Below are 14,211 nucleotides of genomic sequence, written 5' to 3'. Positions count from 1 at the left end.
CAGGGCAGCCCATTCAGCTCAAAGGCTGATATTCATAGGGTAAATCACCAAATAAATAAATTAAAGCCCTGCCAACTTGCTGGTATATCGGAAAATAATATTCTCGGCTGAAAAACTGTCCTCCAAATTTCCCAGTTACCCTAGAAGCTTCGCGTTTCAGCAACTTCCTTTTTCAGACAATTTTTTCAGCCTTGAGCACTTATCTTCCGATATAACAGCCGCCTGTGGGGGATTATTTACTAAAGCTTTTAGAAAATAAAGGATATTGACACAAAGTACCAATGCATGTTAGCGTTGCATGTAAATGTTGATAGAATCCTGCAAGTGGCCTGATGATCTGATGACTAAGCGTCCGTTTTAGGGCACCGTGCCAGGGTACTGAAAAGGAAGAATCAATCCTGCTCTCGTTAGTCAATTTAGCGCCCGCCATTTTATATGCTGTTACATTTCGTGGGGAGCCATGAGGAATAAGCGTGGGAACTGACAAACTCCTGTTCAGACCATTGCCTGTCCCGGGGAACGGTGCCCGAGTACAACCCTTGAAGGTAGTGCCCACACACTGGCACGGTGGCCGGATTTTTGACTAGTGCCCGTACCCAGCAAGCTGGCTTTTTTAAAATCATTCATAATTCCTTCCTCGTTCTCTGCAATTCCTCTTAGGGCCCAATGACATGGTGAATTTCGATTCGAGTAAAAATTTCAGCACAGTTGGAGGGCTGAAACTTCATCGCGATTAGATGACGAATTTCAGCCCGTGGCTAAATTTAAGATTAAGCGAGAAGACGCCAAAATGGCGCCGAGGACAAGACTTTTGAAAATGGACGCTTTGATTCTCTCGCAACTTAGCCTCAAGTGAACTTAGAGCTCAAGTCCGGGTGATTCCATTCATTCGAGCGATTTGCTCTGACGAAGGGCTGACACTGGAAACGTCAGCTTTCGAATATCTTTACGGTGGGCAAATTTACCTTATCAACTCACTTGATAAAACAAGATATGCGTTTTGACAAAAGCAAACAGTGACGTAATGTTACTAAATTTAGCCACAGCTGGCTCAAGCGGTTGACAAGGATTGTAAACAGGGAAGTCAAATGGCTGCTTGCCAGATGTATTTCAGAGACTAGATTGTGGAGCAAGGAGCACTGTAAGTTACGAGGCCTTCATTTGTTCGAGAACAAATCCCATATATATAACGCGCTTGGAACGGTTGTATAGCCGTTTTAGAGAAGCAAAGACCTTTCTCTAGAAGCGAAATCGAAATTGGTTGCCCGTGTTTGCTTGGTAACTACTTTACTTCATCCATCCATTAAGCGGAAATATACATTTAGAGAATTCGAACTTATGCTCGCCTATGTAAGAGTTTCTTTATAATAAACAATTCTACCACTTACTGTCCTGTATACTGGAAGAAGTTCGTATTTAAAGTTAAGTGTGCATTAGAAAGCAGTAGGATTATTATGTTGAAAAGCTTAAGTCACCCAAGGACGTGTTCTTCTTCGAAAGGTAAGGCGTTCTGACTAACTTAACCAATGGTCACGAGACACGGCATAGAAACTTAAGTGCGTCTTATACAAGGTAAAATTTTCAGTGTAGATGCTACTACATCCTAGAGTATCGGAGAGCCAGATGGCTAAAAGCGATACAAGTTATCCGTCAGGTTGAAAAAAAACATTGATAACCACGATAGCAATGATGTGGTTGGTGAGAGTTCGCTCACAGTTTCGCGTCTGCTTTAATCAGTTTCATTCCGTGAAAGCTCTTATTTCATTTGAGAGGAGGGCTTAGATAAATATTAGAGAGATTAAGCACCACGTTTGCGGCAGACGGCAGAAGTGGCCACGTGACCATGTTTACACAGCATTTACCACTCGCTGTTTTCAGGTTCTCAGAAAAATTGAGCAGCTTTGCGTTAGCATCAAAGGCCAGAATTATCTTGTACTTTTTTCATCTATGTACCTTTTTTTTCTTTCAAGGAAACATAAACGCGAATCTCACGTTTGCCGTTTGCCGTAAACGTGGTACTTAATCTCTATTGAAATATAAGTAATTTCCTCAGACATAACACGGCTCATGTACATTGTTAAGGGATCTTGGTTGCCTACTCTTTAACATAACTAAAAAACGTTGAAAAAAGGTCGCAATAGCTAGCTGCGTCAAACTGGATCTACAGTATACGAGGTTTTACGATTGTTAACTGAAGCTACTCAAAACCCTTACAAGTTGACTGTCAACAAAAGCCAGTTTCAATTTCCGTCGATTTCGATGACAATTTATACAGGATCACTCGATCGCTTATAATTACCAGAGCTCTATAGAAGCAGGTGCTCAGCTGAACGATTATTTCAGAACTGAGACAGTTTTGGTCATTTTACATGCAGACAGTTTTCAAAATGCAAATATTACGAAGAAATGCCGAATATTACTCGTAAGCTGCTATCTAAGCTGCCTCTTACTTAACTGCACCGTAAGTACAAATCGCGTAAAACGTTTAGAAAAACAATGTATTCAAAAAGATTGGAATAGTTCCGTAAAAACTCCCATGGCATATTGGAAGATGCCACAATCTCACAACAGAATCTCTCCTTTCGAGGGGACAAACGACTACCTGTTATTTCGAGAATTCAATTATTAACGGAATGGGATTGAGGGTATTCCAAAGTTAACTATATTTACATTTCAGATAAGGGAAGTTAGAAATAACTTTCGTAGATTCTATGGCAAGCGCTCATTCGGTTTACAGTCAACTCCCTTTATCAGGGACACCCTTGAGACCGTGAGTTGGTGTGCTTAATAGCGAGAGTCCGTAATAGCGGGAGTTTATTTCAGTCAAACGTCTGTAATTTATTTTTGCCGGGGATTTAACTGCTCTCCGTATTATCGCAGTGTCCGTAATAGCGAGGTGTCCACAAGACAAGAGTTGACTGTACATTCCGTGCATAGATCATTTTTCTTAAAGTAAACTTGTTTGTTCCTTTGCCCTTGAGCATGCATTTTTAACTGTATGTTTTGTTTAATCTTCTATTCAAGTCACCTGCTATCAGTCATGTCCGAATCATCTGACGTTGCCATAACAACAGTGACATCCATCCTCATCATTACAAACATGGTTGGAAACTCTTTGGTTTGTGCTGTGGTGATGCGAAATCGAGACATGAGGTAAATTGCATACATGGGTATATAGACTAAACCTTACATTCTTTATGACAACTAATGTAGAATGTGCTGGTTACATGATAACTAATTTTATTGGACGGTAAATAACCACCAGAGAGTGGGATAACGGAGGATAAAGAAAAACGTGGTGAAAACCTTCATTCGGTAAACTTAAGCGCAATCCAATAGAAGAACTGAATACTTTTCTTAAATCAATTTTTGCAATTTATATCCAAAACCTATGTGCCCGTTTTCGCTAGCTGCCCCCCTTGTTTCGGAAGTGGTTTGCCGTTATTGTCAACTAATATATATGATTTGATCTCCTAGGATTCCCATAAATTACCTCCTTGTGAATCTGGCAGTGGCTGATATCATTTACTCGACATTTGTCATGCCGCAGTTGATTGTCAGCTATATCTCCAGCCATCCAGACGAAGTCCCTGGAATCGTTGTATGTCTATTGCAAAATGGAGCATTGGCTTGGATTGGAGCGTACTCTTCACTCTTTACTCTGGTTGCCATCGCCACGGAACGATACTATGCGGTGATTCATCCCCACGGAAGGAAACGAAAACTTACCAAACGCAAATTAAAGGTGTTTCTATCTGAATATTTTTTACTAGATCCTTTCATGAAGTATATCTCTTATGGGGATCACAGCACTGGTTATTAAGTAACAACTTCACCCAATGATTACTAACAAAAATTAAAGTAACTAAAACGTTGAGAACTTTTTAAAAAGACTTGAAAAGATCTAAGATATTTCATTGAATACAGTGGATTCTTCTTTGCATCATGTAAGATAACAATTCGTGAACACCGGAGTGGTCAAAACCAAGAACAAAACAGAATAATTCACGTGCGTGTATGCAAATGAATCAGTGGATTACAATTTTGAAGCACTGCTTATTGGTTTCTAGGCGATTGTGTTTAACTGAAGAAAGCATCAACTCTCTACTCAAACATGATTAATTTCGGCCCAAGAACCAAATTATCCAATTTCAGATCATCTCAACACGTTCTGGGACAGTTATAGGTTCTTATTCATAGCTTCATAAATTGCTTTGCACGTTTAATTTTTTTCTTACTATAAATTATATTGTATTTTGTTGTAATAAGTGTGAATAAAATTGAATTGAATTGCTGCTTCTGTTAAAGAATATGGAAAACCATATCAGCAATTCAATTCAATTCAATTCAGTATTAATCACACTTATTCGAACGAAATACAGCACACAGCTCCAGGGAAAAACCTGCTTTCCAAACTCTAATACACATGCATACGATGTTTACAAATTGTATTTCTTTCTAGGTGATCATTTCGAGCTCCTGGATCTTCGGATGTATTCTCTATAGCCCGGATTTCCTAAGGGTGAAATTTGTGAAGGAAATTAATCCAAACTACTGCATTTACGAGTGGCCTAAAAAGTGGATTGGTGAGGCTTATACAGTGACGCGAAATGTCATCATTTGTCTTTGCTTCCCGCTGATGGTCGGGTTATACTCGAGAGTTGTGTATACTTTGTGGTTCAAGCGAAATGACGATAATCAGATCACATATCAACAACAGGTAAGAGATATCGAGAATTGTTTAAAAAAACTAGATCACTGTATAATGAAATTCCAGGGATTTGGTTGGTTTAGCGGCCATGGTATATGAGCCATTATAATCCATCAAATATTTTCGCTCGCGCGCGATTGGTCTAAACGCCTCACGTGACCGAATATACCCCAGCTAAAACTGGGGAATATCCGTGGATATTCCCCAAGTGACATTCCCCAATTTAAAAAACTTCAAGGAGCGTCAAGTTTGCAATTAAAATGAATGTCAAGATGGGGGAACGGTTTGCTTTCGTGACAAAAAAGGAGAAATACCTGCTGGTCGATAAACCAGTACCAGAAAACAACATACGCTCTAAACGTTTTTGACGGTAAGCTGTTCGTAAACGAAATGTTGAAATACTCAAGCTCGTATTTGCGACATTTTCTCTTGGTTTGAACTCTGTTTAACAGTCCTTGAATTAAAAATGTGGTAAAACTGAAAAATATGAAAGGCGAAAAGTTTTAGCCCATCTCATTCAAGAGTATTTATGGTTTTCTTTCAGTCTGGCTAAATGAGAAAGCCATCAACAAGCTATTAAACGAGTTTAATTAATAAGCTCGAAGCTCGCTCACACGACGACAAATATTACAGTTGTAATTCAATGAGAGCAATCCGTGCTGGCCTGGATATAAGGAATTTAAATAACGAAAACATAAATTTCAGTACCATTACTGACAGAGTTCAAGCCGGTGAATGATGCTATCAATGCTCACCTGGTCGAGATCGCTCGCGAACATAAAATCTCGTCCACGAAACAAAAACCAGCCATGATACCCCGAGATGTCGAAATTCTCTACGAAGAGAAGCAGCTTGTCCTACTCTCGAGCAACAAGTTTAATGAATCCTCAGGGATTGTGAGCGACTTCGTTGCTGGCTCCATTCAATGTCAAGTTAGCAAAGAAAGCGCTTTGATGGAATCCAGCGAAAACAACCGGTGGCGTCGTATTCGACTGCAGGTTCAGCTTCGGTTTCTTCACAGGTCGTTTTCGGCCAGCAAATTCCACAATTGTATTTTCGATATAAAGTGCTGCTCCAATTGAACACGAGATAAAGGAAGAGAACGGCAAAGCTCCGGCTGTTTCGTTGACAGCAGTTTACATTTTTTACGGAATGCGATACTTTACAGTTTTTCGCTTCAGTGATCTTTAGCTTGTTCTCGAGAGGTAGTTAGATTCCCTGTAACCTTATCCGCCACTTGTATCTTGCTTTTGTCTTTCACGGAATTAAACAAGTTTACTTTCCTTTCAAATGTTTTACCTTTTCCCCAAACAAACGCTTTCGACCTGAGGCGAAATCTGACGTGGAGATTTTGGAAGCCAACTGACAAACTTTGACGTGATTGACATATGACAGAATCGCAGATCCTGCCGATTCCCGCGAGATTCCCGCATGTTGCGAAAAATATTTGAATGATAATAAACACAATAGCCTCCATTTGACTTTAAAAATATGCTCAGATATTTGTCCTTGGACATTATCTGCTCCTCGAAGCTCACAGTTTTCCTCGAGCTTCGCTCTCGGAAAACTGTTCGCTTCTCGGAACAGATAATGTCCGCGGACAAATATCTGAGCATATTTTCGCGCCAAATGGAGGCTATTGTTTATTTATACCATGCCCGAGGAAATAGAGACCATTAAATTGTCTTCTGGTTGTTCTTGCAAAACGAAATCGGCAGGATCCAGCCGGTAATATTTCTTGACTGTTTTTAACAAAACAATTATTCCACTCGCGCTTGTTGGATATGAGATGAGCCATTATACCATGCCCAAGGAAATAGAGACCATTAAATTGTCTTCTGGTTGTTCTTGCAAAACGAAATCGGCAGGATCCAGCCGGTAATATTTCTTGACTGTTTTAAACAAAACAATTATTCTACTCGCGCTTGTTGAATATGAGATGATTATAGCCAACTTGGCGCTACGCGCCTCGTTGGCTATCTATAAATATATAATGATATAATTTATGTTACATAGAATATGCTCACACGCGCATTACAGGAGAAAAATAACAGTTAATCTTACAATATGTAAATAAACAAATAATTATAAATGTTACATGAACTTCATATGAATATATTGTATATAAATTATGTTTAGCTATTACCATAATAATAAAAAGTAAGACCAAAAAGGGATATGCCGTCAGTTAGTTTTTCGAAAAAAAATAAGGTTGTTCTAATGGCATATGCCTACCTGAATAGATGAGGTTTCAGGAGTCGTTTAATTGCGTTTACATTGGCGGCGTTTCGAATAACCGCAGGCGGACTGTTCCATAATTTGGGCGCCGCGACAATAAATGATCGGTCATCTATTGCCTAGTTCCTAGGCCTCTTTCTGTTTGTCATCTCGGTCAGTCCGTTTCGGGTCACATGGTCCGAGCGAAAAAGCTAGACCTAGAGAAAAATCAAAAATTGAGACAAGTGTCTTAATTTTTTCTGGCGCGAAATTTCACGTTGAGCGGCTCGCGCCATGGCCGAAAAGTCGGAAATGTGGTAAGTTCGAACTCATTTTCGACGCAAATGCTTCGGTCAATAAGTTTCTTTCAAGTGTATAAGAGTTGTTAGTTGCTAGTAGATTGTGAGCAGTGGTTCTTTGTCTATGTTCTGGTGGGTTAATAATAAGCAAATTGCTTGTGACATGTTGAACACTTAGCGTTTTCCTTTTTCGGTGTGTTCTACCGGAACATTTAGGAATAAGGACTAAGTGGACTATTTCTTAGTGTTGTGATCATCACTTGACTGATACAAAAGCCAGTGACATCTTTTAGGTGCAAAAGCACACAGTGCAAACCAGTGGTTTCAGCAACACCAAGAAACACTCATACCGTGGAATATCTGAAGTCTATTATTCTCTTTCCAAGCTTGCATTAAAACGACATTTAACTTCAATTACGCATTGTCAAATAACTAGGCATCAAAATCAAATTTGAATCAAAATTCAGTTAACCAGTGCCTTCAATTAAATGAATTTAAATGGAACATTCACATCTTGATTTTACTGTAACGAATTACAAGAATTTAGCTCCCGGATACTTCACCCACATGGTACAAGTTGGACGAATTGGAATAATCGCGAAGTAGTAGAAGTAACGCGAAGTTATATTTTCAAGTGACGTTTTCGTTGCCGTTGCCGTCGTCGTTGCTTTAAAAGTTCCTTAATATTACCAGACAGCAGCTAAAGCACGGCTATAAAACAAACCGATAACGATTTCTAGAAGCCCTTGTTGTCTTTATTCAAGCACAAAAAGCCGACCACTTGCGCCAAGCGAGAAGACAACAACGAGAGCCGAAGCAATCTTTTTCACTTGAATTACCATAAGAAGGGATTTCATCGCAGAAAGCCAAACACGTCCCTCTCCAAATGAGAGCGAGAACTCCTTTCTATAATAATTAAATTACTAGAGTCGGTTGTTAAAAAAAAGGTATAAACGGCTTCCGCTGTTGTTGTATGGCTCATTCATTTAATTTTAACTTCCTCTCTGAAGTATCACATCAACTTTAAGATTTGGACGTTAATGGCCCCTCTTTAAAATATTCAGATCTCGTGCTTTAGCAAGTTTATCAATGTGACAAATCAGATATCGCGTAATAATTTGGTCATTTTGTGCTAAAATAAAAACTAAGGCAAGAGAAAATTCTTTTTTACTCAACATCTTCCTAATAATCTATTACTGATAGACCGGACTTCTTCAGGGCGTAGGGAGATTCAAACGAACTCACCGAATTCCCCCCCCCCCCCCCCAACTTCCTCCAGCCTACGGAGCTGATAAACATGACAGTTACAGTCAAAAGAGTTAATTTTGGGTCATTAAAAATTGGAACGATCCTATTTCTGAGCAACCTGACTGTCAAAATTTGGTTGCAATGGCAACAAAGTTTAATGAAGTTACAGTGAACTTCGGCCCACCACACCAAATTGTTCCCAGACAATGGCGTTTATTCAAGTATCAAAAAAATTATTAACGTTCAAAGTCGGCGCTGGCAGAATTCGTTCTAGAGAGGGTTTATGTCACCCAGTCCCTGTATTCCTAATCAATGCCATGGGGTTTCTTCCTCTAACCACCCTCAAAATAGAAACCCAGTGCATTTTAACCCGGTAATGCACTGACGCAATGACATCTTTCTGTACACAGGGTGTGTTGAAGGTACGGAAGCGAGTTACTTTGATGGTTTTGAGCGTCAGCGCCATCTTCGCAGTCTGCTGGGGTACACACTTAATACTCCATTTGTTAGAGGATTTTGGCTACAAGTTAAGTCCTTTTGCGATTCCCATTGCACACGCTATGGTCATGTTCAATTCAACTGTCAATCCGTTTGCATACGCTCTTATAAACCAACGATTCAGGGAGAAGATGAAGGGAATGATATGCTGCAGTTCAAGTCCATTTAGAGATGGAGAATCTGTGTACATCGAGATGAATAACAGAGAAAGATGAGAGACAGACGCTTTGGTACCTTGAAGGAAGAAAAAGAAGACGAAAAAAAAAAAAAGAAGAAGAAGAAGAAGAAGAAGAAGAAGAAGTACCATTAAGTAATTTTATTTCATAGTTTAACCGTAATTTCGATTCATGTCTTACCTAGATGGAAAAAATCAAGTTTGATTGATTAAAGAAAGGCAGTTCAAATGAGTATCTTTGCAACCGAGCTTAGGTCAGTTCTAAAGACAATTAACACGATAAACTGATTACTTAACTAGAGTGAAACCTTGGGCTTTAGATTCTCAATGCGGCAAAATGAACGCAAGGACAATGTGAAAGTGAACATGAAAAACCTCCACTAAATAGCCAAGCTGTATGAAAATTGCTAATAAAATGAAAAACAAAAATAAAATATAGAAGAAACATGCTCAAGGTATTATGTGGTGCAAGGAAAATTTACAGTCTGTTGTTGTGCTACGCTGAATGTTCCATTGAATCAATGAGTTATTCTGTATTTTTTACACTGATTATATTGTTTCTGACCTTATAAGGCTTATATATACCTATGTACCTGTCATTCAGTTTGATTTCGCCCTGTCTCCATTACTGACATTTACGCTATTTTCTTTTTTGTTTTTTGTCAATAACTGTTACTGTTTTCATGCGTTATGTGGAAATGAATAAAAGTAAAAATAAGGATAAACTCAGCTTAACAACTTAATTTAGTCCTCCGATTTTGACAGTTTGAAATCCCAGCGTTTTGATATCGTTGTGACCTCTTTATTTTTCGGCCAGGGTGTGCACGTTTCCGGATTTTTATTGGAGGTTACGAATATTGCAAAATATCCATTATTTACGTCAACGAGCAAATGCCTGAAGATGATAACTTTGCTGTCTTTTGAATATTTCATGTGTCAAAAAATCTGAGTTTTGGTCATCCCTGAATTCGTTACTTTCTTTAAGTTTACATACCAACCTAATTCTAGTGCAGATATGTTATACGTACACAAGTAAAGATTTCCTGGTTTGGGCAGAGCGGATTCTTCTCCGTAATTAAGCAGTAAAGTCACATATTTAATAAATGCTTTATTGACCTAATTAGCCACTCTGGTTCTGCTAGATGCAAGCTTCTTTGTCGTTATTGTTTTGTCTGTAATAAGAGGAGTGTAGGAGAGTTGATGTGAGAGCGTATAATGAGATAGTTTGAGAGTTGATGTGAGAGCGTATGAGAGGAGCGTATACGATTTGATGAGGGAACGCATGAGAGTTGATGAGAGACCGTATAAGAGTTGATGAGAGAGCGCATGGGAGTTGATGAGAGGTCGTATGAGAGTTGATGTGGACGGCAGCTTTTATAGGAGCTTATTAGTGCGTATGGGAGTTGATGAGAGCAAATGAGGAGTGATGAGAGTTCATGAAAGTTGATGACAGTACATGAGAGTGTTAAGATCTTAACATGGTTAAGTTAAAAAAAAACCTTTTGGTCAACAATTTCCTGTTTTGATGTGAGGATAATAAACATCAAAAGTAGTCTAAAAGAACGAAAAGAAAATAATGTCAACATTCAAATATTGTTTTGTGGGGTTAATGATCGGATTAAGCATCTTTTAAAATTAAACTCAAGGTCATCACCTTGAACAGACCTTGACCTGAGAAAACTGCGTCCTTAGAAATAAATTCTGTGAAGGAGTAATTACATGCAGCTCACTCATGAATTTTTTTTAACGTTTCCTTTGATGCCTAGTGGAGCAATTGACGAGAAGTCAGTTAATTTCCTCATTTCTCTGGTAAGTCAACTTCTATATGAGAGTGCAAGGGAGATAATGAAAGAGGATTGGAGTTAACGAGACAATGACCGACAGATGGTATGCTTGTGGTAAGCAGGGAGGTTGGTTCTTCCAACTACGAAGATGGAACTTTCTTCCCTCTGATTCAGTCACAGCCTATGGAGACGTAAACGGCGATTATGTATATCATTCCCATCTCAAATTCAGGTCTTGCATCAAATGAAGAATATGCCTTTTCAGAGCAGCATTGATTCAGAGTCCAATAAAAAAAATGGTAAATCTGTGTCCATCCTTTTGCAAAATTCCCTGCAATGTGGAGTAAGTGAATAACAAAATGACAAAAAAGATTAGCACTCCACATATGTACCTGCACTTGCTGTCAAAAGAATAGTGATTATTCAATGATTGACAAAATAAATATGGCAGTCACTCAAATAAGTGTTGCCCCTAAAATATTAACTAGGGCTATTGAAGAAGTGCCCCACTAAACAACCGGAATATTAACAAGCACTCTCTTTAGCACAGGGCCTCTCACTAACAAGATTTTTCGTTTTTCTATTACATATTATTTCAAATAGGTATACATTTGAGCGCGCGTTGGATATGAGATGGCTATAACCAATCTCATATCCAACAAGTGCGAATGGAATAATTGTTTTATCAAATTCTCCGCGTTTGGGTATTGCTGTTGAAGTTTACTGAATTTTATTTTAAGTAAACATTTCTTTCTTATTATAACGACCGGATGTTGAGGCAACTTCCGACCAAAGTGCGCGAAACTTAATGATCAATGACACGCGCAGCTCTTTGCAAACGGAGTTGAATGAAAAATCGAAATCGAGGTAGATCGGACACAGCCGGACATCTCAAATTCAAGAAACGTTAAAGTGTACGAGTTACAATCTTTCTGAGACAAGCATTCACGTGCTTTTGAAGTTCCAGCTAATCGAGAAGCGTAATAGTTGGGCACATTTGAGCAAATGTTTTGCTGTGTGGTGCTGAACGAAGGAAGGGATCAAGGACAGCTTTTTTATGCTGAACTGAATTCCTCGCAGACATCTTAAAACCAAGTGTTCGAGGTACAACCTCACTGAGACAAGCATTCAGTGCAAGTTTTTAAACTTTAAGCTTATCAAGAAGCGTAAGGGCTGTGCACATTTGTGCAAATGTTGTTCTGAGTGGTGCCGAGCGAGGGAAACGATCATTATGGCCGCCGCTCGTACGGATTTCACAGATGAACTTTTGTAACTGGAGTCCTCCTTCGGTTTAACCTCTTACCGCCAGGATTTGCAAGTCATCCTGAGATTTTTGAAGGTAACCGGTTGTTGTTGTTGTTGTTGTTGTTATGTGATCTAAATCGTAAAATATAGTGCAATTTTTCTTATTTTAAAGAAAACTTCAGAGATACGTACCATTAAATAGTGTCATACCGAGCTTTGTGGGCTTTATCGTTGTTATATTGAGATGGTATTGTCTGGTATTTCTTTCTTTTTGTTTTTTTTTTCTCTATTTTTCCGAAGAAACTTTAGCTTCCCGCCGAAAAAAAATAGCTTAGCGACACCTGGGGCAATCGTTTTCCATATAAGGTCAAACTACGGTATTTGAGCTGATAACTGAGCTTTAGTGAACCAATCAGAACGCTAGAAATGCATTATCTGAGGCTCCCTCCAATAAGCAGTGCCCATGAGTAAGGGCCGCACAAAACAGTTGCCACATCCCATGCACGAGTTTAAGTAAATACAGTACCTTTTGCAGAGGGCTTCCTTTTCCCTGAAAAACCAATGTTCTTCGCGCAGGTCTTTCCTCGCTTTCTGGTTCCAGCAAAGGTCAACTTCACGTGGCCTTTGTTCGGGGTACTACCACTCGCAACTAAATGATAAATTGATAATCTATAAAAATAAGAGAAGAAAGGTAAAAATAAGATCTAACCAAATATCTGATAAGAACGTCTCGAACACGAACGATGAAATAAAAAACCGTAAAGAGTTAGAGCAGGGTTGCATTATTGCCGTTACTTGGGGTGCCACAGGTTATTTTCTTCGCGAGAGAGAAGGAGAACCGCGGCGAAGCCGCGGCAACAAGGCGCAAACACACCTCGAGAGCACATGCTGATGCCGAAAAATACCAAACTTTGTGGCGATAAAACACATTGAAATCGTGAGGTACTTCGAGGTTCCAAAATCGAAATACGTTCAAAATTATCTTATTTTGCTATTCCTATTATCTATGGGCCAAAAGATTTCGAAAACAACGTTCATTTATCACGATTGTTCGGGGTCATCCAGCCCTCACGCAATTTACAATTAAAATGAGGTCCGAAAAATTGAACTGAAAGAAGGACAAAAAGACTTTTTTGAGCTAGAGACAGACGTTTTATGGGCATAATACAATAAAGATTCACCGAAAGCTAAAAACTAACCTTTAAGCAGTTCGATCACTGTCAATTCGGCGATTGAAAAAGCGCGTTGGAAGCTCTTCTCGACCGACTGAAGCCATAAGACGAGTGAAATTTTAAGTGCAAAGCATCATGGGTTGCTTGGTTTCTCCTCCTTTCTTGGAGCATAAATATCATGTTCAAAGATGCTTCCTTTTAGGTCGGCAACGAGAAGTGACGTCACATATCGACGTTATTACATCATAGTTGCCAATGGCAACCATCTTGGATCCTCCATCTTGAATTTCTGTATTTTTCCCAAAACTTCAGGAAGCGCCAAAAGTGAACAAAAAGTAGTCAAAAGCACATGAGCTTAAACATAAAATTTACTGTAACAAAATATACTTAAAAATAGGATAGTCCATTTTCAGGTTAAGTGTGCATGACCATAATTGATCTTAGATTTATTCACGCAATACAAACACGGGTTTTCAGGGCAAAGATAGTCAAACCAAGAAATATATGTTAATTTGTGCTACTGAGCTTTTTAACTGAAAATAAAAAGTGTTTATCAAAAGACGAGGAAGTAAAACACATAGTAGAGTGAATTTTAGAATGTCTCTTGACAAAAAGCGTCAAATAAAAGCATTGAACCCGATTAAAGAACTTTGAACAGTTTAAAAGAATTCTAAGCTGACCTGGTGAGTGAGTAAGCACTATTTCTTCTTAATTGGTGTAGACCAAATCATACAGTAGATACACTGATGGCTTTTTTAAACCCCGGATAGTATTCGTTGTTCATCTTCCGGGACTATCCTGAATTTCGAGCGCGAACATTTCCCAATTTGTCACAAATGAAGTGTCTAATCGGGACTCGCTA

General features: G+C 38.9%; 1 protein-coding gene across 2 annotated transcripts; it reads left to right on the top strand.

The window, feature by feature from the left end:
- The first annotated feature begins 467 nt into the window (after positions 1 to 467).
- On the top strand, positions 468 to 9,597 carry LOC146455657 (neuropeptide FF receptor 1-like). 2 transcript variants are annotated; one of them, XM_085094065.1, is made up of 5 exons: positions 468 to 1,141; positions 3,025 to 3,153; positions 3,478 to 3,745; positions 4,463 to 4,720; positions 8,886 to 9,597. In XM_085094065.1, exons 2-5 carry the CDS (start codon positions 3,041 to 3,043, stop codon positions 9,186 to 9,188), a joined length of 942 nt encoding a protein of 313 aa, XP_084950191.1. In that variant the 5' UTR covers positions 468 to 1,141; positions 3,025 to 3,040; the 3' UTR covers positions 9,189 to 9,597. The 2 variants fall into 2 exon arrangements, with proteins under 2 accessions (XP_084950191.1, XP_084950189.1); XM_085094063.1 differs by lacking the exon at positions 468 to 1,141 and adding an exon at positions 2,286 to 2,461.
- Positions 9,598 to 14,211: the final 4,614 nt, after the last annotated feature.

Source organism: Pavona decussata, unplaced genomic scaffold, assembly GCF_977016875.1.
Source record: "Pavona decussata unplaced genomic scaffold, jaPavDecu1.1 SCAFFOLD_272, whole genome shotgun sequence".
In the NCBI taxonomy this organism is placed as follows: Eukaryota; Metazoa; Cnidaria; class Anthozoa; order Scleractinia; family Agariciidae; genus Pavona; species Pavona decussata.
This window is presented reverse-complemented; position numbering and strand designations above follow the sequence as displayed.